Below are 25,874 nucleotides of genomic sequence, written 5' to 3' on the forward strand. Positions count from 1 at the left end.
GGGGGCTGGGGCCCAGGGACCGAGGGGACCTTGTCACTGAACAGTTTCAGGTTGGAGGGGGTGCAATACCACCCCAGCCCCGATGTGTGGGTCTGTCTCCCCGAGAGGCCCGGGCAGGGCTGTGTGTGTGTGGGGGGGGGGTGCAGTACCGCGCCCCCCTCACCCCCATTCCCGATGTGTGGGTCTGTCTCCCCGAGAGGCCCGGGCAGGGCTGTGTGTGTGTGTGGGGGGGTGCAGTACCGCGCCCCCCTTGCCCCCCATTCCCGATGTGTGGGTCTGTCTCCCCGAGAGGCCCGGGCAGGGCTGTGTGTGTGGGGGGGGGGCGTGCAGTACCGCGCCCCCCTCACCCCCATTCCCGATGTGTGGGTCTGTCTCCCCGAGAGTCCCGGGCAGGGCTGTGTGTGTGTGGGGGGGGGGGGGTGCAGTACCGCGCCCCCCTCACCCCCATTCCCGATGTGTGGGTCTGTCTCCCCGAGAGTCCCGGGCAGGGCTGTGTGTGTGTGTGGGGGGGGGGTGCAGTACCGCGCCCCCCTTGCCCCCCATTCCCGATGTGTGGGTCTGTCTCCCCGAGAGTCCCGGGCAGGGCTGTGTGTGTGTGTGTGTGTGGGGGTGCAGTACCGCGCCCCCCTTGCCCCCCATTCCCGATGTGTGGGTCTGTCTCCCCGAGAGTCCCGGGCAGGGCTGTGTGTGTGTGGGGGGGTGCAGTACCGCGCCCCCCTTGCCCCCATTCCCGATGTGTGGGTCTGTCTCCCCGAGAGTCCCGGGCAGGGCTGTGTGTGTGTGGGGGGGGGGCAGTACCGCGCCCCCCTCACCCCCATTCCCGATGTGTGGGTCTGTCTCCCCGAGAGTCCCGGGCAGGGCTGTGTGTGTGTGTGTGGGGGGGGTGCAGTACCGCGCCCCCCTCACCCCCATTCCCGATGTGTGGGTCTGTCTCCCCGAGAGTCCCGGGCAGGGCTGTGTGTGTGTGGGGGGGGGGTGCAGTACCGCGCCCCCCTTGCCCCCCATTCCCGATGTGTGGGTCTGTCTCCCCGAGAGTCCCGGGCAGGGCTGTGTGTGTGTGTGGGGGTGCAGTACCGCGCCCCCCTTGCCCCCCATTCCCGATGTGTGGGTCTGTCTCCCCGAGAGTCCCGGGCAGGGCTGTGTGTGTGTGTGTGGGGGGGGGTGCAGTACCGCGCCCCCCTCACCCCCATTCCCGATGTGTGGGTCTGTCTCCCCGAGAGTCCCGGGCAGGGCTGTGTGTGTGTGTGGGGGGGGGTGCAGTACCGCGCCCCCCTCACCCCCATTCCCGATGTGTGGGTCTGTCTCCCCGAGAGTCCCGGGCAGGGCTGTGTGTGTGTGTGTGTGTGTGTGTGTGTGTGTGCAGTACCGCGCCCCCCTTGCCCCCCATTCCCGATGTGTGGGTCTGTCTCCCCGAGAGTCCTTGGCAGGGCTGTGTGTGTGTGTGGGGGGGTGCAGTACCGCCCCAGCCCCAGTGTGTGGGTCTGTCTCCCCGAGAGTCCCGGGCAGGGCTGTGTGTGTGTGTGTGGGGGGGTGCAGTACCGCGCCCCCCTCACCCCCATTCCCGATGTGTGGGTCTGTCTCCCCGAGAGTCCCGGGCAGGGCTGTGTGTGTGTGTGTGTGGGGGGGGGTGCAGTACCGCGCCCCCCTTGCCCCCCATTCCCGATGTGTGGGTCTGTCTCCCCGAGAGTCCCGGGCAGGGCTGTGTGTGTGTGGGGGGGGTGCAGTACCGCGCCCCCCTTGCCCCCATTCCCGATGTGTGGGTCTGTCTCCCCGAGAGTCCCGGGCAGGGCTGTGTGTGTGTGGGGGGGGGGGGCAGTACCGCGCCCCCCTCACCCCCATTCCCGATGTGTGGGTCTGTCTCCCCGAGAGTCCCGGGCAGGGCTGTGTGTGTGTGTGTGGGGGGGGTGCAGTACCGCGCCCCCCTTGCCCCCCATTCCCGATGTGTGGGTCTGTCTCCCCGAGAGTCCCGGGCAGGGCTGTGTGTGTGTGTGGGGGTGCAGTACCGCGCCCCCCTTGCCCCCCATTCCCGATGTGTGGGTCTGTCTCCCCGAGAGTCCCGGGCAGGGCTGTGTGTGTGTGTGTGGGGGGGGGTGCAGTACCGCGCCCCCCTCACCCCCATTCCCGATGTGTGGGTCTGTCTCCCCGAGAGTCCCGGGCAGGGCTGTGTGTGTGTGTGGGGGGGGGTGCAGTACCGCGCCCCCCTCACCCCCATTCCCGATGTGTGGGTCTGTCTCCCCGAGAGTCCCGGGCAGGGCTGTGTGTGTGTGTGTGTGTGTGTGTGTGTGTGCAGTACCGCGCCCCCCTTGCCCCCCATTCCCGATGTGTGGGTCTGTCTCCCCGAGAGTCCTTGGCAGGGCTGTGTGTGTGTGTGGGGGGGTGCAGTACCGCCCCAGCCCCAGTGTGTGGGTCTGTCTCCCCGAGAGTCCCGGGCAGGGCTGTGTGTGTGTGTGTGGGGGGGTGCAGTACCGCGCCCCCCTCACCCCCATTCCCGATGTGTGGGTCTGTCTCCCCGAGAGTCCCGGGCAGGGCTGTGTGTGTGGGGGGGTGCAGTACCGCGCCCCCCTCACCCCCATTCCCGATGTGTGGGTCTGTCTCCCCGAGAGTCCCGGGCAGGGCTGTGTGTGTGTGTGGGGGGGTGCAGTACCGCGCCCCCCTCACCCCCATTCCCGATGTGTGGGTCTGTCTCCCCGAGAGTCCTGGGCAGGGCTGTGTGTGTGTGTGTGGGGGGGTGCAGTACCGCCCCAGCCCCAGTGTGTGGGTCTGTCTCCCCGAGAGTCCTGGGCAGGGCTGGGCGGGGGGCAGAGCCTTCCCGCCCCAGGACCAGTGTAGAAGACCACTCGTCCTGCCCCCTTCCGGGCCCGGCGTTGGTACGTCTCTCCCCGCCCCCTTTCCTGGCAAGCCCCTTCGAGGCCCCGCCTGTGGGGCGGGCGATCCGGAAAGGGGCGGTGCCGGCAGGTCCCCGCAGGGCATCTAGGCGCGGGACTTGGTGGCCTCATTGTGGCTGGGATGGAGGCAGCGGCGCGGCCGGCTGCGGGGTTCCCCCTGGGCAGAGCCCTTTCCTGCACCCCGCGCCCGGCCTGCCTGCAGCGCTCGGGCTCCCTGGAGCTCGGGGGCGGCTGCAGGGCTCCGGTGCGGGTGCGGGTGCTGGTGATCAACACGGGCGGCACCATCGGGATGGTGGAGGAGAAGGAAGGTGAGGGGATCGCCAGGCGGGGCAGAGGGGCTGGGAGGGCACCACCAACCCGCAGGCTCTGGGTCGAGCCCCCGAAGGGGCCCGCAGCCTGGGAAGAGGGCGGGGGGTGTGTGTGGTGATGGTGGCTGCAGTCCCTGAGGGGCACCTAGCAAAGCAGCGCAGAAGGGGGGAAGTGGGCATGAGTCCTCCAGGGCAGGAGAGTGGTATGAGGCCCCTGCCTGGAGGGGTACCTGCCGCACCAGAACACTGTTTATAAGAGGGGTGCTGAAAGCCATTGAACAAATCTGTAAACACTGCACATGATGGAAGCCAGGTATTTAGTTGCTAGTATTACTTCAAGCTTGGGGTACTGCTGCTTTCCTAGTTCCAGCACCCCTGGGGGTACCCACCTGTTGGGGTGACTGAGGGGTGGGCATGAATCCCTTGGGGTGCACAGCAAGGTGGGGGAGATTCGGTGTGAGCTCCTAAGTGGAATCCAGAAATAACTAGCACTTTTTTAAACCTAGGTAGGAGGCCCTAAATGGCTGTTTGATTCAGATATCACTAAAATGATGCTGGTATGCTGGGGAAAGCAATCTGAAAACATAGCCAGGACTCTATCTCTCCCTATCATTGAGGGTGTATCGGACGTGATCCACCCAGACCAGACCTACACCGTCCCGGGCCGCACCATATTTGACAACCTGTATCTGGTCCGGGACCTCTTGGAACTCGGGTGTAGGGATGGCCTGTCATTCGCCCTCCTGTCCCTGGATCAGGAGAAGGCGTTTGACAGGGTGGATCATGGGTATCTCCTGAGCAGTCTGCGAGCGTTTGGCTTCGGACCCCAGTTTGTGGGTTTTCTCCAGGTGCTGTACGCCTCCGCAGAGTGTCTGGTCTGGCTCAACTGGACCCTGACCGAATCGGTCAGCTTCGGGCAAGGAGTACGGCAGGGGTGCCCCCTCTCGGGTCAGCTGTACGCTCTGGCTATCGAGCCCTTCCTCTGTCTCCTTCTCAGGAGGTTGACGGGGTTGGCGCTACGGGAGCCAGAGCTACAGTTTGTCCTGTTGGCATACGCCGACGATGTGCTCCTCGTGGTCCAGGACCTGGGCAACTTGGCGCGGATGGAGGCTTGCCAGGCCGTTTACTCGGCAGCCTCTTCCGCCCGGGTCAACTGGGTCAAGAGCTCTGGTTTGGTGGTAGGGGACTGGCGGCAGGCGAGTTCCCTCCCACCCGTGCTTCAGGACCCGGTGGAGTGCGGGTCCGCTGCTCTATCTCGGCATTTACCTTTCCGCCACGCATCTGTCTCCGCCGGAGAACTGGCAGGGTTTAGAGGGCAGGGTGGTAGAGCGGCTCCGGAGACGGACAGGACTACTCCGGTGTCTCTCTTCCTGGATCCCAGTAAGATTGAGGGTGTATGTCCACAGCTGGTTACATCATCACTAATAGTCAGGACCAGAACTCATTAGGAATTTTCTGACAAAACAGGTTTTTGCTGGAAAATGCTAATTTTATCAAAACCTAAGTGGTGGTGTGAACAATTTGGTTTTAACCAACTTCCTCCGAAATGCAGGCAGGGTTCTGTCAGAAGCTGCCTGGTTTCCTGCCAGCTCACCTGGAATAACACTGAATAATAATCTTGTATCCACTGGCGTCAGGAGAACTGTCTTTCTGAATCTAGTGTCTTATAGCCCCCCTGACACCAATGAAAACAAACTTATTCAGTGTTAAAGGAATGCGGTTAAAAGAGAATTGTTTAGTCTTTTTTTTGTGTTTTGTTCTGGCTAGTATAAATCATTAATGAATCACATTTTGCTTGATTAAACTTTAACTTTCTGTTTACACTCTTTACAGTGATACTGGTTTCATTCTGACTAAACAAAATTCTCAACCTGTCTCAACACATAACAGAAAATTTTCTGGTTCATCTCTTTCAGGATGTTCAGCTGTCTTTATAAGTAAAGTTTCTACAGTTGGCTTTAATACAAGCCTTCCTTTATATACCTTCATTTTATCTTGTTCTCCTTGAACTTTAGTCAGTGACTAGAAACTGCCATGAGTGTACTGTCTATTAATAACCCTGCATAAAAAAGCTTTTTAAAATGCTTTTATTCAAACATAAAGTAAACAAGCTTTATTCATGTATCTGAGGCAGGTGAATCATCACAGGATAAGACTAGGTCCTCCCACAGTAGCAGCTGGTTACATTTAAGGGAGCATGTAGCCCAATCATAGCACATCAGGTGTTGAACCCTATTCCCTCCCCCCAGCTCCCAGTTTCCCTACTTCTGTAATCAAACTAGGCACCACAATTGGTGCTTCTGAATTATTCTTCCCTCCTGAGGTGTGGCTTATTAACATAACAGTTTATCTTAAAGGTAGTAACTCCCAGCCTTCTGCTCCAATCCATTATGCTCTGCTTAAGTGTTTTGCTCCTGTTCCTCACTGCAGGTAGCTCCAGCCAAGCCTTTCCCTTTGGCTGGTTATGAAGAGTTTCATCCCCAGGCTTTTCTAATGCTGGGTCCTTTCTGGGTTTCCTGCAAGTCTCTCTACCTTTGTATTAGCTCTGGGCTATCACCATGTGATGCTTGGTCACCTGACACAACCACTGGCCCAAGCACAAACTCATCATGAGTGGTGGGGTGGATAACTATGCTCAGTTAAACTGTGGGGCTAAACTAGAGCTGGTTGGAAAATTTTTGATGAAAAAGAATTTCATTGGAATTTTTCACAAAATCAAGCTGGGTTTGACACACTTACGCCAAATCACAGGCAGGGTTCCATTGGTTCCCTGCCAATTCACCTAGTGAGCTACTGGGAAGCCCTGCCAGCTGGACAGCTTCAGGGTGGAGGATTTTAGGCTTTCAGGTTCCATGGTGGTAGGATAGCCCTGGGACTAGGGACACTGGGCTTCCAGGGTCCACAGCTCGGGGGCAACCCTTCCATGCCAGTGCCTTCAGGCTCCCTGTCATGGAACCAGGCAGTCTTGGAAGTCTTGGGAAACACAGCTCTAGCCAGGGGTCTCAGTCTAGGCCCGCAGCTCTGCAGCAGGGAGCCTGGAAACCCTCACGCTTGCAGAGCTGGGAGCCTGGAGGTACTGGGATAGATTCCAGGGCCCATGGCTCTGGAGCAGCCCCACCATTTGGACTGCCCTAGGGCCAGGAATCCCAGGGTATCCAGACTCCTGGGCCAGCTGGTGCCCCATACTGTTCGAGTCCTGAGCAGGCAGCCCTGAGGGACTGGAAATTCCTGGAGTCCCTGGCAGTCTGTATGATGGGGCTGCCCCAGATTCTGGGAGCTCTGACAGCCGCTGACCGAATTTGACATTAATAGTAGTAAAATTGAGAAGAATGTCAATTTCAGTGAGTCAGTCACTGGTCAGTGGAGTGTATGTTGTTTCAGAAATACCATGTGTTAGACTTTCCAATGTGTAATTGGTTTTGGTTTTCCTGTTCCCAAGAAATTTTGAAAAATTTGGTTTTGTTACAAATAGGAACAAAACCAAATTCTGAATCACAGAATCATAGAATATTAGGGTTGGAAGAGACCTCAGGAGGTCATCTAGTCCAACCCCCTGCTCAAAGCAGGACCAACACCAACTAAATCATCCCAGCCAAGGCTTTGTCAAGCCGGGCCTTAAAAACCTCTATAGATGGAGATTCCACCACCTCCCTAGGTAACCCATTCCAGTGCTTTGCCACCCTCCTAGTGAAATAGTGTTTCCTAATATCCAACCTAGACCTCCTCCCACAGCAACTTGAGACCATTGCTCCATGTTCTATCATCTGCCACCACTGAGAACAGCTGAACTCCATCCTCTTTGGAACCCCCTTTGAGGTAGTTGAAGGCTGCTATCAAATCCCCCCTCACTCTTCTCTTCTGCAGACTAAATAACCCCAGTTTCCACAGCCTCTCCTCATAAGTCATGTGCCCCAGCCCCCTAATAATTTTTGTTGCCCTCCGCTGGACTCTCTCCAATTTCTCCACATGCGTTCTGTAGTGGGGGAGGGACACCAAAACAGGACGCAATACTGCAGGTGTGGCCTCACCAGTGCTGAATAGAGGGGAATAATCACTTCCCTCAGTCTGCTGGCGATGCTCCTACTAATACAGCCCAATATGCCATTGACCTTCTTGGCAATGAGGGCACACTGCTGACTCATATCCAGCTTCTCGTCCACTGTAATCCCCAGGTCCTTTTCTGCAGAACTGCTGCTTAGCTAGCCTGTGGCAGTGCATGGGATTCTTTCTTCCTAAGGGAAGTGTTAACATTTCTCACAAATCAAATATTATTGAGTTTTGGCCTTCTTTACTCAACTCCCCTTAAAGGACCAGCCCACTCTGTGACAAAGAGTTGCAGCTAGCAAGAGATGTTAAGAGTAACAAGAAGGGTTTCTTCAGGTATGTTAGCAACAAGAAGAAAGTCAAGGAAAGTGTGGGCCCCTTACTGAATGAGGGAGGCAACCTAGTGACAGAGGATATGGAAAAAGCTAATGTACTCAATGCTTTTTTTGCCTCTGTCTTCACGAACAAGGTCAGCTTCCAGACTATTGCACTGGGCAGCACAGCATGGGGAGGAGGTGACCAGCCCTTTGTGGAGAAAAAAGTGATTCGGGACTATTTAGAAAAGCTTAACGAGCACAAGTCCATGGGGCTGGATGCGCTGCATCAGAGAGTGCTAAAGGAGTTGGCGGATGTGATAGCAGAGCCATTGGCCATTATCTTTGAAAACTCGTGGCGATTGGGGGAAGTCCCGGATGACTGGAAAAAGGCTAATGTAGTGCCCATCTTTAAAAAAGGGAAGAAGGAGGATCCTGGGAACTACAGGCCAGTCAGCCTCACCTCAGTCCCTGGAAAAATCATGGAGCAGGTCCTCAAGGAATCAATTCTGAAGCACTTAGAGGAGAGGAAAGTGATCAGGAACAGTCAGCATGGATTCACCAAGGGCAAGTCAAGCCTGACTAATCTAATTGCCTTCTATGACGAGATAACTGGCTCTGTGGATGAAGGGAAAGCGGTGGACGTGTTGTTCCTTGACGTTAGCAAAGCTTTTGACACAGTCTCCCACAGTATTCTTGCCAGCAAGTTAAAGAAGTATGGGCTGGATGAATGGACTATAAGGTGGGTAGAAAGTTGGCTAGATTGTCGGGCTCAACGGGTAGTGATCAATGGCTCCATGTCTAGTTGGCAGCCGGTATCAAGTGGAGTGTCCCAAGGGTTGGTTCTGGGGCCGGTTTTGTTCAATATCTTCATAAATAATCTGGAGGATGGTGTGGATTGCACCCTCAGCAAGTTTGCAGATGACATTAAACTGGGAGGAGAGGTAGATACGCTGGAGGGTAGGGATAGGATACAGAGGGCCCTAGACAAATTAGAGGATTGGGCCAAAAGAAATCTGAGGAGGTTCAACAAGGAGAAGTGCAGAGTCCTGCACTTAGGACAGAAGAATCCCATGCACCGCTACAGACTAGGGACCGAATGGCTCGGCAGCAGTTCGGCAGAAAAGGACCTAGGGGTTACAGTGGATGAGAAGCTGGATCTGAGTCAACAGTGTGCCCTTGTTGCCAAGAAGGCCAGTGGCATTTTGGGCTGTATAAGTAGGGGCATTGCCAGCAGATCGAGGCATGTGATCGTTCCCCTCTATTCGACATTGGTGAGGCCTCATCTGGAGTACTGTGTCCAGTTTTGGGCCCCACACTACAAGAAGGATGTGGAAAAATTGGCAACAAAAATGATTAGGGGTCTAGAACACATGACTTATGAGGAGAGGCTGAGGGACCTGGGATTGTTTAGTCTGTAGAAGAGAAGAATGAGGGGGGATTTGATAGCTTCTTTCAACTTCCTGAAAGGGGATTCCGAAGAGGATGGATCTAGACTGTTCTCAGTGGTAGGGGATGACAGAACAAGGAGTAATGGTCTCAAGTTGCAGTGGGGGAGGTTTAGGTTGGATATTAGGAAAATCTTTTTCACTAGGACGGTAGTGAAACACTGGAATGCGTTACCTAGGGAGGTGGTGGAATCTCCTTCCTTAGATATTTTTAAGGTCAGGCTTGACAAAGCCCTGGCTGGGATGATTTAGTTGGGGATTTGGTCCTGCTTTGAGCAGGGGGTTGGACTAGATGACCTCCTGAGGTCCCTTCCAACCCTGATATTCTATGATTCTATGAAAGCATATTCTGGGAAGCCTATTTAGTTCCATTTAACGTAGTGAATCATGAATGCTTGGAGCTACATTATAAACCAGTGGTTTCCCCTTTTTTTCAGATTGAGGGCCAAACACAGTATTTCACAAAGATCAAGTTGCCACAGTCAATACTTTGGAGCAGATGCTCTATCCTGTTCCTCTTACTTTATGCCACTCATATGGCACAGCGGGAGGTGAAAGCATACATCAGTCCCTTGTTGGGGATTTTCTCAACATAGTTGTTCCCACTCCCAGTGGGCATAGAGTTGATATAGTCAGATCCTATGCCTTCCTCCCCACAGTCCCTAGTGTAGGAGACATATGAGAGATGGAGACAATGTGGGATGTCTGTCAGGAGCACACTATGCTCTAGCTTCTACAGCTGGTATATGGTCCCTAGGGGACTGTTGCCGACTGATGCAAGTTAGAGGAGCTCCTGGACTTTAATTGGGGCTGGAGCAGAGAATGAGGGATCTATGAGAAACTTGTTCTCTCAGCTTCTCCTCACTTTCCTCTCTTCTGGGTTGCCTGTGCTGTGTGTGTGTGGAGGGGGGTGTCTCTCTTTTGCTAGCTGCTATGCTAGGCTCAGGCAGAGCCATTTGAGTTCCTGTTCTTCTGGGGTTCATATAATTCAGCAGCTGAGCAGCCAGAGCTAATCTTTCTTCCCTTCTTTGTGATCATAGGTGCTGGAAATGGGGGTGCTGCAGCACCCCCTGGCTTGAAGCGGTTTTCATTATATACAGGGTTTATCATTTGGTTCAATGGCTCTCAGCACCCCCACTACACAAATTGTTCCAGCACCCCGGCTTGGCTCAGGGAATGCAATTTTGATTTAGAATTAGATATCAATTTTCTTAACCTAGATATGCTCGAAGGGCCCCCTTTTAGTGCTTCAAGGGCCACAGGGCAGAAACCACTGTGATAAACAAGTGTGTGTGTGGTGGTGGTGGGGGGGTTGTTTCAATGCTAAGTGGGTCAGCTCTGATGCTTCTATAGAAGTAAGCCCAGCAAAAAGACAGTTACTTAAATTTGGTGCAAGCGCTTGCAGTGTCATTTGGGACATACTACAAAGATGAGTCATCCAGAGGTCCATTTAAAAGGAAGACAGATTAGCAAAGGACCTGAGAATATTAATGTGTCTCTGTTGTCAAGGTCCCACTACAGATATCTGGGGTAAACTGACCGCATGTCTGGATTTAGCTGGGTATCTGTGATATTAAAATCAGCAAATGGAAGCCCAAAACACTTGAAACTGTGAGCTGTGCTTCTAAGGTGGAATGATTCTATGCAACAGTACAGCAGAAGTGGCCATTTGTGATGAAGTTAGGAGCAGTATCTCCTTCACCGGAGGAGAGATTCTAATTGAACTAGTGAAATGTCTGAAATTCGAAAGCATGTTAAGTGTATTTTGTAAACCAAAGTATTCTGGCAATAGTCCAAACAAATCCAGTTAAATGCTGTTGCTGTCTTGTGAGAAAGTTGGCCAAGAAAAGGCCTGCTATTTAATTTAAGGCAAGCCAGGAAAGAGATTAGCAAGTGCCTAAAATGAGTCCTTCCATTAGTTTGGAAAGTGCACAAACCCCCAAGCTAAATGGGCATAGCTTGGCATTACCTAGTATGCACACAGTTTCTCTGCTCGTTTGGGTGTTTAAATAACAATAAAGGAGACTTTGGTATTGAATCTGAAAAACAGGGAAATTGTAGATGCTGGCTCAAATATGATTTTTAGGCCGGACAAACTGAAAGAGCTAGGAAGTGGAGAATCAAAGAAAATGAGTGAGCACTAAACTAACTGGCACTAACAATAGTCCAAAAACTGAGTTGTGAATTTGATTTCTGCAGTCTGAGAATGACTTCTGAGAAGTTGAAATAGGTTTACTCATGTTAAGTTTGAATTGAATTGGATAATAATGCCAATAAAGAGCGTTAAATTTAATTAAAAAAATGTTTCAGATGAAATGTCTCATAAGCAGTAAGACATACGTTTTTTCTAAAGTTTTGGACAGACTTTGGACTTCAGGTTTGGGACTCTAGAATTATGATTTCTGTCCTGCCTAAAATTGGACTTCCATACCCAAGTTCATGGCTCAATTTGGGAAAAATCTAAATGCATGCAACTGAAAGTATCATGGGTCTCAGATCGCTAATAGCATCTGAAATTCCTATGTGACAGTCATTGGTGAAAGATACAGTACTTCCTAAAGACTTGGATAGTGGGATAAAAAAAATTCTATCACACTGTGGGTTTACCAGTCCCTTCCTATTCATCTCATCTAAACTCTTTGGCTACTATTTAAAGGTCTTGTCAGTTCAAGGCCAACTCTGCCAACTGCAGTCAATGGGAACTGCAGGGGCGGTGCCTGCAGGCAGCGGCATGCAGAGACCCCTCTGTGCTCCCCCCGCCTAGGAGCTGCTGCCGGGGGGGGGGAGGGGTCGCTTTCGGGAGCTGCCTGAGGTAAGCACCGCACCCCAGCCCAGCCTCCACACCCAAACTCCGTCCCAGAGCCTGTGCCCCTTCCTGCACCCCAACCCCTGCCCCGGCCCAGAGCCTGCACCTTAACTCCCTCCCAGAGCCTGCCCCTCAACCCCTTTCCCCACCCCAGAGCCTGCCCCCGCACCCACTCCTTCACCCCAACCCCCAGCCCAGAACCTGCACCCAAACTCCCTCCCAGAGCTCAAACCTTCACCCCTCCCACACCCAAACTCCGTCCCAGAGCCTTAGGCAGGTGGGGAGGAGGGCGGACTTGGACCTGTTCTGGGCACCACCTAAAATTATACAAACCTGCCACCCTTGGAGCAAGGGCAGTGCAGGTGGACTTCCTTTTCTCCTCCCTTGCTTTTCCTTTCCCTCCACCCTTTTGGGGGAGCGAAAAGCGGTTGCTTTTCCCACTACCCCACTTCTAGCACTCACCTCCCCAGAGCCAAGCTGCCTGGAACCGATGCAGAAGCTGGGCCAGTCTCGGCCAGTGTGTGTGTGGGGGGGTACAGTAGTGGGGGCTTGGCTGTAGGCTGCGGGGAGGGAGGGCTGAAGTTGCTGTGCCTATGGGCGCATAAGGTGTGAATCCAGCCCTGATTATAGTATTTATTCTCCATCAAGATCTGGAATTAAAGGAAAATGGGGACAATCCAATCTCCTCCAACCCAGAAGGTTTTTATAGCTGGTCTGTTCAGAATGGACCTTGGATAACTATAACCTCTAGAGTGCAAGATACTAAATCTCCAAAATATAACAATTATAGGTAGAGAGGAAATTCTTCTTAGGAATTACTGAAGAAAATAAACTATGTTTTCATTTACAAGCTGTCAAGGTTCCTTCCCCACTCTGAACGCTAGGGTACAGATGTGGGGACTTGCATGAAAACCTCCTAAGTTTACTTTTACCAGCTTAGGTTAAAACTTCCCCAAGGTACAAACTATTTTACCTTTTGCCCTTGGACTTTCGCTGCCACCACCAAACGTCTAACACCAGTATTATTATTATTATTATTTATTATTATGAAAGAGTTCGTTTGGAAATGTCTTTCCCTCCAAAGTCCTCCCAAATCTTACCCCCTTTTTTCTGGATAAGGTTTGATAAAAATCCTCACCAATTTGCATAGGTGACCACAGACCCAAACCCTTGGATCTTAAGAACAATTAAAAAAGCATTCAGTTTCTTAAAAGAAGAATTTTAATAGAAGAAAAAGTACAAGGAATCACCTCTGTAAAATCAGGATGGTAAATACCTTACAGGGTAATTAGATTCAAAACATAGAGAATCCCTCTAGGCAAAACCTTAAGTTACAAAAAGACACAAAACAGGAATATCCATTCCATTCAGCACAGCTTATTTTCTCAGCCATTTAAACAAATAGAATCTAACGCATATCTAGCTAGATTACTTACTAATTTCTAAGACTCCATTCCTGGTCTGTCCCTGGCAAAATCATCACACAGACAGACAGAGAGGCTTTGTTTCTCCCTCCCCCCAGCTTTTGAAAGTAACTTGTCTCCTCATTGGTTATTTTGGTCAGGTGTCAGCGAGGTTGTCCTAGCTTCTTAACCCTTTACAGGTGAAAGGGTTTTTCCTTTGGCCAGGAGGGATTTTAAAGGTGTTTATCCTTCCCTTTATATTTATGACACAAGCCTTTATGTTGAGTGCCTCCTAGCGGCTGGGTGTGGTTCTGCAGTCCTTTTCTCGCCCCTGTTGTGTCTTCAGTGGCTTGGCCCCCTGGCCAAATCAAAAGTCAAATAACTAACAGTCTGTTTGCCCTCACTAGGGTCTTCAGCCCTAGCTCTGGGCTTTGTAAATTTGGCCCTTTGTTTGGGCTCCAAAATAAGGCCTATCACTTCTTGGGGTTTATGCCACTTTACCTGGGGAGGAACCTGGGCCCACCCATTACTCCAGGTTCCAACCCAGGGACACTATACACAGCAGCCACATACTACTTATTCTAGTCCGTCACTGCTATTTCCCTGGGTCTCTTCCTACTCGGCCCTTTTAGCTTCACCTTATCTCAGGGTTAAAGTTCTTAGGTTCTCTCTCCCTGCAAACCAAGCTAAGCAAAATGCAGCCAGAAACCAACTCTGGCTATCCTTCAAGCACCTGTGGCCAGAAAGGAGCCCCCTTTCTTGCCCCTCTGTTTCCAGCCAGGAACTAACCTGCTAAGGCTCTGCAACTCCTTTTATCTGAGTCTGCTGGGCTCTGACTGGCTGCTTTTGAGAGGCCTCTCTTGGCAGATCTGGAGTACCCATTTTCGCTGCTCCTTTTCTGTCAGTTCACTACTTCCTGGGGCACGGTGTAGGAGGACCGTGGGGCCTCCTGTAGGGAGCCACAAAGCCCAGGTGCACCCCATCACACTGCGACTAATTTGTTATCGCTTGTTACACAGATGGATGCTTTCCAGATTCCATCTGGAAGAAAAAAATGTGTTCATGTACCCGTGTCAAGCCAGGAAGACATTGCTGCAGATCATTGAAGCTAACAGTACAGAGCACGTGTGTGTGTTCTAGTGGAACACTGTCTCACTCGTGCTTTGTATAATGTTTTGTACTACAATATTTTACATTTACTGTCATTTAAAACATCTTCAATGTCAGTTTGTGGGGTTTGGGAGATGAGAAATCCGGGCCTGGTAATTGTCACCTGAGACTCAGACCCTAGATCTATACGGTCCTGACCATGTTAGTACAGTATAATCAATTTGGCTGCCCAGCACAGAAGGAGCCTGTTTAAAAATGTGGTTGAGACTAATCTGTAGACTGGAGGTAAATTTTTCAAAATGCTTAAGTGACTTAGGAGTGCAAGTCCTATTTTCATGAGTGATTTAGGCACTTTGGAGACTAAGTATAATTGAAAGTCAATTGGATTTAAGCTCCTACGTCCCTTAGACATTTTAGAAAATATTACTAGGAAAATCTGTATTCTTCTGGGCCCTTGACATTTGGGAACCAAGGGAGGATTGAGGGGATTTTGAGTGGCAAGGAGAGTGTTGTGCGACACCTCATAGCTCCAGAGATGCATTGTTGTCATTTGCTGGTGCCCTTGACATTAACTACTGGAAGTCTGGTCCTCCCTTTCCGCCCCTAAACTGAATCTCTAGGAGGAAGGGGAAAGTATTTATTTTCCTCTGGCTCTGACAGTTAGGGTTGCTAGGTGTCTGGTTTTTGACCAGAACTCACGGTCGAAAAGGGACCCTGGTGGCTCCGGTCAGCTGGGCCGGATCATGGGCTGGGCCGTTAAAAGTCTGGTCAGTGGCGCAGCAGGGGCCTGGGGCTAAGGCAGGCTCCCCGCGGCTCCCGGAAGCAGCGGGCACGTTCCTGTGGCCCCTAGGCTTTGGGGCAGCCAGAGAGGCTCTGTGCACAGCCCCCAGTGCTGGCTCCGCAGCTGCCATTGGCCAGGAACCATGACCAATGGGAGCTGCAGGGGGTGGCGCCTGTGGGCGCGAAGGCAGCACAGACCCGCCTGGCTGCCCATGTGCCTAGAGGCTGCAGGGACCTGGCAGCCGCTTCCTCCGAGCTGTGGAAAGTGCTGCTGGGACTCACCCCACACACACTCCCCCGCAGCCCAGAGTCCCCTCCTGCACCCCAAACCACTCATCCCCTGCCCCACCCCCAGCCGGCGCCCTCACCCCCCTGCACCCCTGCCCCAGCCCAGAGTCCCCTCCCGCACCCCAAACCTCTCACCCCCCACACCCCAACCCCCTGCTCCAGCCCAGAGCCCCCTCCTGCACCCCAAACCCCTCATCCCCAGAGCCTGCACCCCCAGCCGGAGCCCTTGCCCCCTCCCACACCCCAGCTCCCGCCCCAACCTGGTGAAAGTGAGTGAGAGTGTGGAAGAGCGAGCAATGAAGGGAGGGGGATGGAGTGAGTGGGGGTGGGGCCTCAGAGAAAGGGCAGGGCAGGGGTGTTTGGTTTTGACAAGGTTAAGGCTCTGAGTGGTGAAACAGACTGTTATCTAACCTCATCCCTTTAGACCAGGAAATGCAGTCAGGAGTTGAAGGTTTCTTATATATATGAAAAACATTTTAAACTTAAACTCAGACTGGGTTTAGACTTTGAAAGCTCCATCCACATTTAAAAATTGAGTTTCCATGTTTTAAGAGGCTGAGCATATCAGAGGTGCATATCTGAGAATAAAGACTAGGACTGTCTATAATGCAATACCCGCCTTGCCTACTGGACTACCGACTTTATCCTCCTCTGAGCAAAAGAGGAAGAAAACTTAAAATTAAAAGTTCCTAGGATGCATGGGGGTTTTCAGAACCCAACTCCTGCTTGTCTATTACAGGTAGCATAGCAAGAAAGTTGCCTTTGGAGAACAGTGGTGGGGGTGGAGAGAGCACACAGTGTTTTAAATGATTTCTGAAATGGCTTTGGCTCCATCTGAGTTCTTCATAATCTGTCAAGTTAGTTAAATTCCCAGTTGCACAAAAAGCTAATGGATGAATGTCATTGGTGGCTGAGGGTCTTATAATATGGATAAAGAATCAAAGTTTGATGTGTAGGAAGGAGGTAACATCATTATTTTTTTTACTAAATAAAGGGTTCTCTTGTTTTCCTGATCCTGGTACCTGTCAGGGAAATAATTACAGAGAATTTGTTTACAGATTTGTTGACAATCTCTAAACCTGCTGGTAACTGATTTAAAACTGATCTGGAAGAGTGCATTATAAGCAGGATGTTTTCTCCTTTCTGATCCTGTTAAGGTTTAAGTAATGATAGCAGTTACTTTTAATCTTTCTAACCATGTCTATTTAATATTGAGTGTTCATTTGGGAGTAGATATGCTTGGGTTAAATCTGTGCTGGCAAATATGCGAAATGTCAATGCAGGGGAGCAGAAGAAGCCAAAGAAAAATCAATGAGAGGGGAAACAGACAAATGAATGTTTCATCAGTAGTATTTTCCCCCTTTATTTTCTAGGACTTGCTCCTGAAGCTAATAAGTTAGTAAAGGCCCTGAAAAAAATGCCGATGCTGCATGATGAGGTATATGCGAAAGAAACCAAACTCTATGATTTCCACAGATTTCCTGATAACACCTTGGTGCTTCCGTAAGTAACTGAAAAAACATGTCTCCCCTACTCATATTGAGAAACTTTTGTAAAGTGCGCTGAAGTCTTAACATGAAGACTCCAATGTTGTTCTTGTGAAATTAGTTTAACATAATTTAAAATAACATAACTTATTTTATGAGTGCTAAATTGTTATGCCTTGCTGGGTCATCAATCATGACCTTTTTAATTGGTAGAAGGCAAAATAATACCTTCTTGATCAAATTGTTGAGACCGTCTAAAATAAGTAATTACAGGTATTTGGTAAATTCTGGGATTTCAAGTAGATAATCCTCTGGATATGAATGTTTTTTAACAGTCAAGTAGTTCTTAGGCTTTTTTGTGGCCAGAGGGGAATATCAAAAGAGAATGTGTGGAAAATAAAATCTGTTCAGGTACCTGTCTTAGCTAGTGGAGTTACCTTTCATCCATGTTCTAACAGCTGATGTGTTAAGACCACAAGATAAATCCCTGTAGGGTTAGCAAAAATATTTATATGACATTACTTTAACATCAGAATGCCAAACACATTAGTTAACCATAGTATGTACTTATTTTGATCTACATAGTGCCTAATACAATCTCTACTAGTTGCCAAACACAATTATGTTACAAAATAATTATCAAAACCTAATACACAATCAACCATCTCACAGTCAATGTATGTCATGAAGCTTAAACCTTTTCCCCCAAATATACACATGGGTGCTTATTTGCCATGGTACTGTCACATACTGTATAGAGCACTATGTGAATTATCTCCAGTATATGTCTGAAGTAGCAGCAGCAGCTAATTATTGCAGCCTTGAACTGGCTTCATGCTTTAATTCTACAGTCCCTGATGCTGTGTAGAATCCCTAAAAGCCAATTGTCTCTTTCTGCCCCAAACTTATGGAACATCATGGTAATTAGATATGGGCTTTATAATTAATCTGCATGGCTTTTTAACTGTTGGGCAATGGTTAACAGGCTTATAGGTTTTATTTAGAGGACCATATGCTAATTTGATGTCTTTCCCAGCTGTGACGAATGACTCAATCCCTGTAAACATGTTACGTTACACATAGATTGCAGGAGTACATTTTACAAAATATTTGAAAAGTTAAATAGAATTATGGCTGTTTTGCTACAAGAAGTGGTGATTGAGATTGATTATGGAAAATCATCTCTTTAAGGGGAAAATTAGGAGACACATAAACCAAGCAATAAAGTAAATTTTTTAGTTCAGGCCTTAATAAATTGAAGCACTTAAAACAAAGAAATTAGGACAAAGGAAAGTCCAAAGGAGACAATAAAAACATGAGTTTATGATATACTTGATCTTGTTAAATATTTTGGTTATTTTAAGAAAATATGTTTTCTTACTGATAGATGACTTTTTATTTGTGCTTATAATTGAATAATTTATTAAAGACATTGTTAAAGGAATTTAAAGGAATAGTGGAACTCTACTGATGTGTCCTTTTTGTGTCCTAAGTGCATTTCATGTGAAGTGTACAGATAGGGGAAATATATAAAGTTTAAAAAATATGTTTCAGGTGAAGGACTGTCAAATTGTCAAATAAAAATCTTTTTGGTTCTTTAATATTATTGATCACTGTTTCACGAAGTTTAGTGTGGCAAAATTTTGTTTGCCATTGTCCTTTTTATATTTCAGTGATCGCTTAGTGATATTTTAACTAGTCAATTGAGAAATATTATATGTTTTGGGGGAAGAAAATGGGAACATTTAGTGGACTTTGTAGATCAGTCTGATAACTCTAATGTAATGAAATGGAACATCCTGTTGACTCAAAGATTTGTTTTTGTGGAGCTATTTCCACCACTAGTAAAAGAATTGACTGACTGTACTATCATATGTCTCCTTCTTAAACAGCACTGGCTCAGAGGATCTCTTTTCACTACTGTTTCTTGACTTCCCTTCTAGTTGTTTTAAAACCTTGCTCTCACAGAGTGTTTGTTTTCATAATGGTTAATGTTAACAAGGCAAAATCCTGTATGAAACCTACATTTCTTAGTTACAGTATGTCAGTTATGTAAGATTGAAAACAGTAGAAAGTTTGTTTGAACATTCACACTATAAACTATTCAAATACGCAGAACCACTCTGCAATGATACCTATAAGATATTAACCAATTAATGATGGATTTATGGCAGCTGGGGATCATTGACTCCTGTTTTGGCATATTTCTACGGGTTTATAAATAGTGTATATAAGAAATGTATACATCTGATTTTTTCTTCTCTCCCACCATTTGTATGTTTCTTGTAAGCTGCTCAGAGCAGGGTCTTGTTATGTTTTTGTACAGCACCTAGCACATGGGGATCTGATCCTTATTGGAGCTTGAGAGTGCTACTGCACTATAAATGTTAATAATAAAAGGTTTTAAAAAACTAGATATGGTAACTCCCCTCTATTCCATAATAAGCATCAGACTGTAACAGTACTTTATAAGGATGTACTTAATACTTAATCCTCAGATTCATAGGTTTATAGATTTTAAGGCAGAAGGGACAATTAGTCTGACTTCCTTCATGACACAGGCAAAAGAACCTCACCTGGTAATTTCTGCATCGAGCTCATACTCCAAACGACCATTCATCTTAATCACATCTGTATTCCAAGGGAACCCTGGACCTACCTACTCAGAAGAGAAAATATCAAAAGCTGATTTGCCCTTCAAATATCTTTTATTTCAGCTAGCTTCTTGTGTGCCAGTAGCTTGCCATTTAGGAAGCTAGTTGAAATGGAAAATATTAACAGCGCACTGCAATGTTTTCAAATGTTTAGATATCTTGCCAGTTTAACCTTGTCACTGAATTTCCTTTAAGAGTTTTTACTAGAATGTACTCTCAACCTTAAATTCACCTTAACAAATTTCCCTGCTTACCTGCGTTTTGCTGTGAGAATCTCCTCTTAAAAAAATACACATGCGTCCGCGCACACACACACCTTCCTAATGAGGACCAGGGGAGAGAAAGGGTTCTTACATGATGGGTATTCCATCTTATTCCCTGAAGTTTGCAGTGAGCCATATCCCACTTTTGGGGGCTGATTAAGGTCTGAAGGAGAAGAGATTTGTTTCTGAAGCCTTATGAGGAAGTTGTGAGGGGAGCAAACGGTTGCGTTGCTCTCTCCTTTAACGTGGACCTTATAAAGGCCACAAGAGACCCATTCAGGGGAAGCTTAAGGGGGGAAGTACTTCAGCTGCTGTAAGTGCTCCAACCCCATGGCAAGCATTAGAAGGCTTTTCAAAGCTGACCAACTTCTCTGTGTACTCCACAGGCAATGGGCAGCTTGTGGAGCTGCTTGACCAGCCTTAGGAGTTACTTTAAAATGTTAACATGCATCCGACAAAGTGGGTATTCACCCACGAAAGCTTATGCTCCAATACGTCTATTAGTCTATAAGGTGCCACAGGACTCTTTGCCGCTTTTAAAATGTTAGTAACTTTCTGAAGTAGAGTTTAATAAACTAACTTTTAATCTTGGGCCCTAGAGCTTGGTAAGGTGAGTCCAATAAACTAGGTTTCGTTTTTCCCTGCCTTCCTACTTTTTGGCACTTTACAGCAAAAAGCAGAAGTTAGGATTTTGTAAACTCTTTATAGTTAGGAAAAAGAAAAGGAGTACTTGTGGCACCTTAGAGACTAACAAAATTATTAGAGCATAAGCTTTCGTGAGCTACAGCTCACTTCATCATCGGATGCATACAGTGGAAAATATAGTGGGGAGATTTTATATACACAGAGAACATGGAACAATGGGTGTTACCATACAGACTGTAACAAGAGTGGTCAGGAAAGGTGAGCTATTACCAGCAGGAGAGCAGGGTGGGGGGAACCTTTTGTAGTGATAATCAAGGTGGGCCATTTCCAGCACTTTACAAGAACAGTAGGAGGGGAAATAAATAAGGGGAAATAGTTTTACTTTGTGTAATGACACATCCACTCCCAGTCTTTATTCAAGCCTAAGTTAATTGTATCCAGTTTGCAAATTAATTCCAATTCAGCAGTCTCTCGTTGGAGTCTGTTTTTGAAGTTTTTTTGTTGAAGAATTGCCACTTTTAGGTCTGTAATCGAGTGACCAAAGAGATTGAAGTGTTCTCCGACTGGTTTTTGAATGTTATAATTCTTGATGTCTGATTTGTGTCCATTTATTCTTTTACGTAGAGACTGTCCAGTTTGGCCAATGTACATGGCAGAGGGGCATTGCTGGCACATGATGGCATATATCACATTGGTAGATGCGCAGGTGAATGAGCCTCTGATAGTGTGGCTGATGTGATTAAGCTCTATGATGGTGTCCCCTGAATAGATATGTGGACACAGTTGGCAATGGGCTTTGTTGCAAGGATAGGTTGTATATGGTAACACCCACTGTTTTATGTTCTCTGGGTATATAAAATCTCCCCACTATATTTTCCACTGTATGCATCCGATGAAGTGAACTTTAGCTCACGAAAGCTTATGCCCTAATAAATTCGTTAGTCTCTAAGGTGCCACAAGTACTCCTTTTCTTTTTACGGATACAGACTAACACGGCTGCTACTCTGTCACCTTTCTATTTAGGGTGTTGTAATTCACAAGCTCATGGTTTGCTGCACCTCTACCTTGATAGAAGAATTCTACCATGTCCGCAGGCCTAACCTACCAAACTTGATGTCACTATTCCATTGCGTATTTTTACACATGTGAACAAAAACAGGCTTACCATGAATCATTCATTCAGTTAAAAGTTAAAAAATTATGAGCACACAATAGTTCATAGCCTAAAACTTTTTCATATTCTTGTCCTTTTCAGTCTATCTGAACAAAATAAAAGAATTGTCTACACAATTCTGGAACTTTCACCACTGCTTGATTCTTCTAACATGACGACAGATGATTGGGCTAAAATTGCCAGGAATATTGAGGTACTGTAATTGTGAGAAACCTTGATCATTTTTCAGGTGATATATTGCAGTTTAATTATTTTCACTTTCTGATAAAATAATTCACTTGTACTCTGCTCATATCATTTATACACTTATTAAAAGTACAGTACTATTCAGTATTTTACACAGCACACTAGATTGCTGATGACTTGTTCACTTTTGTGTGCTTATAAGAACTTGATGGAAAGATATATAATAAGTAATAGTTTTGCAAATAAGAGCCAGGAGAGAGATTATGCTTTGTGAAAATGTCAGATGTATTAGAAATGTTTGAGCATTTAGCTATCATTGAAATAATTTTATATAACTGATAGTTAGCTTATGCGATTTATTTTTACAAAATTATGTCAATTATAATTGAAAGAAAATAATGTATCTGAGGCTCTGTAGTAATTGTAGCATGGATGATTAGAACTGGGAAGAATGGATTAGTTTTTTTTTCCTGTCCCTTATCTTGGACACTGAAACTAGACTGCTTAGCTTCATTAGTCATTAGAACAATATTATTGTGGATGGATTTCTTACACTGGGAGAAATGTCTGTGTGCACAAAAATAACTGACATTTATGAAAACAAACTTATGAAATCCTTGAATTTTGTGTGGTTTAAGCAAAAATCATCCTCATCCCCCAGTCTAAATCAGTTGTGTGCTCTTAGGAAGCACATCTATTGTGACAAAACATTGGGAAACATGAACATGTAGTTGTTAATGTGCAATCGTTTAGGAAATTAGACGTGACTTCTTGTAAAATGAATCATTATGAATTTGGCTGTAGAAAACACTGTGCTCCCCTGGTTCTGTTCACCCTGTACGTGGGTGATGACATTTCAGCTGGGCTTGTGTATAGTGTATCTTTTTTTCCTCCGTCACTGGAGTAGCACCAAGGCAGCTCCACCAGCGCTAGCAACTCTGGAGCCCTACTGAAGACCAGCTGCCAGTGTTGTTTCCGCCATGTCTTCTGAGGTGTAGGTGACATCACGGGCTGGCCACTCCCATTCTTGCTACCACCACTGGAGCTGCACTGCTACTGCAGCCATGAGGGGAAACTTTCAGACACCATAAGTGTAGATTGAGCCAAGATGAACATATGCCGCCTTCAGCTCACATTGGAATGACCTCAGTGGTTTATGTTTGACTTTTTAAAAAAGTATTAATCTTTTAAAATATCAAATTGTTTATAAAGGCAGTTGCTCATGTAATCCACTGATGAATGTATGCTATAGGTCTCCCTCTATGCCTATGCCACAGAGGGTAGGAGTCTGTTATAGCCCCCAACCAGATAGTCTTGGCTTTTTAGCTCAAGATGTACCCCTCTCATGCTTTTAGTTTTGATGGTCCCTGATTCAGTCCTGTATGTCACACTGCAAAAAAAAATTAAACAAACATGCAGAGTTACAGCCAGCAGACTTTATATCAAAGAGCCACTTTTCTGCAAATGGGTGACTGTGAAGGATATTTGCACTCTGATTTTCACTTCTGCATGTTGGCCTCTCTCAACTGCAGTTCCAGTACAGAAGAGAGCACAACGCGACTGTATTTCTTAAAAATTGCTTGTTAGCTTTATTTTATTTTAGCTTCAGCTCACAACAAAATCTCCTTTTTCATATGAGCTTTCCTGCTTGCTTATTCTGTCAAGGAACTCTTTCCTCTCTGTTAATCTGTAGCTCTCATTTCAACTTTCCTGCTTAAGTGCATGCTACCACAAGGTGGAGAAACATAATTTATCTTGAACATTTACAGAGCATAATGGTGGCATGCTGATGACTTGTCAAAGAGACATGCTTTAGCTAAGAAATATGCATTTTGATTGTTTTCTATTGTTTTGGAGCATGAGAGAGAAATCAAGATACATCTTTTGATCAGTGTGCTACTCTTAGCTTCTGTATCATCATATTGGAAAACTGCCTGGAAGGAGGTGGCTAGTGGTGGTGGATTTGATCTTAGTCTGTGGGGTACATCCTTAAATGATGTAAATCTGCATAGCTCCATTGAAGTCAATGGAACTACATCAGTTCATACCAGATAAGAATATGGTCCTTAAAGTGAAGCTAAATTAAATTTCCACCCATGTGTTAGTAACACTTAGCAGTAAAGTACAAATAAAATAGGACCCTTATAGTCTGGTTCCATGCTGAAAAATAACTCTGTAAAAAATTGTGGGGTTTCAGTTTTGTGAATCAATGATCTTCAGATCAAATCTCCTCAGGTTACAAGTTAAAAGTTGGCTTGTTTTTTTCCTAATTGCCAGCCCTTCAAACTCAGAATTTAAGTCAAGCTATGTTCTTTCTGGCTGATATGTCATTCTTAATAAAGATTCTGCCACTGAAACATCAGTTAACTATATGTTGATGATGCACAGGCCAGAAGCAAATCCAGCTCGCTCTCCCGTAGCTCTTTTAGTACTACAGTGCTAATGAGAATATTAAATAAAAAAATTTGCTTTTGTAATGTAAGCAAATGAGACTCTGAAAAAACACCGGGAGCATATTGGTTGAGTAAGAAGAGACTCCTGATTATTTTTCTGACCATAACCACAGTTTAAGCTTGATTGTCTTGGGCAGTCTTATCATGACATACCACCACAGTATCATGTCAGAAGTTAAGTGCGGACTTTAGCATGTTGCAATTTGGCATCATAACATGGTGATTTGTCCCCAAAGAGATTTTTGAACCATTTTATTTCCTGCATGCTTAGCTTGCAGAACTGGGAATGGCCCCATCAAATTCTGAGTAGGTGGTAATAGTACTCATTTGAGTATCTGTAGGCAAGTACAGAGGTAGAAATCGGCATGTGGTAGAGGAGGTGATATTGTCGGATGAAATAGTAGTGCAAAACTTAAACTAATGCTTGCTTATTCTGGCAAGTAACATCATTAAAAGAAATATTCCATTTAATGAAAACAAACAAACATGCTCGTGCTGACTTCCATGCTGTTGCTGGCACATGCTCAACTGAAAATCAAAGGTAAAATAGTAGTTAAAAAAATGAAGAGAGCAGAATTACACTAGGAAATGTCTTGTATGAACAGCTCATTAAATAGGAATTTTGGCCTTCCTCTTCCCCCTTCTGAAATCTAGCAGATACCTTTATTCCAACGGAATCTGCTGTGAACTGTGTGCCTTTGTACTATTACAGCCCAGAATATTATGAGGCCTTCACATTCCTTATTTTTTAAATGTGTACATGTCTTGAATAGTTCACATTAACAATAGCAGAGGTCCTTTTTTGTGAGAGCTCTTTCAGTTTGTTACTTAGCCATGGACCTACAGTAGTGACAATTTCATGCTTGTTCATCTGCCTTTGTTAGAGAATGCAGATTCATAGAAACGTGACCAATGAAAAGTTAAACATCATACAATAGTTACTTCAGTGTTAACTTTTGAACGGAAGAGGGCACTCTTACACTGGCAAATTGCCTTTCTGCCGATTGGATTAAATGAGCTGTTTTTGGTGTAGTACGATTGTACTGGTTTGCCTAATCTGTTCTTGTAAATGGTATAATCTCCAGAGTAAAAACAGCTACAAGAAATCAGACTGTGCGACAGATTTGCATATGTTAACATTCCTGTTTAACGCCATTGCTAAACTTTTCTTAATTAGCAGCCTTCTGTTTTAAAAATGCTGCATTAATATGTATACATAGACTTTGACTCTTCCATAATTAGTTAGAAGAACTAGATTTTATGTTGATTGCCTTATTAACTCTTAATTATGTTAAACTGACAACCTGGTCTTCTCTAGGAGGAAAGATATTTTATATATAAAATATAGTACTTTTAACATATAGCAGTTAAAATTGTCACCCTGCAGTAGTAGAAGTAAAGCAATATGTGTCTGATTTGTGTCAGCACAGCATTGTTCTAATTCTCCTTAATGTGAAAAAATGTCTTTTCATCTCCAGAAATACTATGAACAATACGATGGTTTTGTGATCCTTCATGGCACGGATACAATGGCATATACAGCTTCGGCTTTATCCTTCATGTGTGAGAACCTGGGTAAAACCATTGTTCTGACAGGATCTCAGGTAAACCTTAATTTTAGTCTGA

At 46.6% G+C, this 25,874-nt stretch overlaps 1 protein-coding gene across 3 annotated transcripts in view; it reads left to right on the forward strand.

Moving 5' to 3' along the window:
- The first annotated feature begins 2,951 nt into the window (after nucleotides 1-2,951).
- Nucleotides 2,952-25,874, forward strand: part of ASPG (asparaginase) — an 85,837-nt gene continuing 62,914 nt past the window's right edge. For all 3 annotated transcript variants that reach the window (XM_084631754.1, XM_084631755.1, XM_084631756.1), the window contains exons 1-4: nucleotides 2,952-3,193; nucleotides 16,760-16,889; nucleotides 21,691-21,802; nucleotides 25,727-25,852. In XM_084631754.1, the coding sequence (XP_084487880.1) occupies nucleotides 3,007-3,193; nucleotides 16,760-16,889; nucleotides 21,691-21,802; nucleotides 25,727-25,852 (555 nt within the window). In that variant the 5' untranslated portion in view covers nucleotides 2,952-3,006. The remainder of the gene's footprint in view (nucleotides 3,194-16,759; nucleotides 16,890-21,690; nucleotides 21,803-25,726; nucleotides 25,853-25,874) is intronic.

Source organism: Lepidochelys olivacea (assembly GCF_965140295.1).
Source record: "Lepidochelys olivacea isolate rLepOli2 genome assembly, chromosome: 6".
Taxonomy (NCBI): Eukaryota; Metazoa; Chordata; order Testudines; family Cheloniidae; genus Lepidochelys; species Lepidochelys olivacea.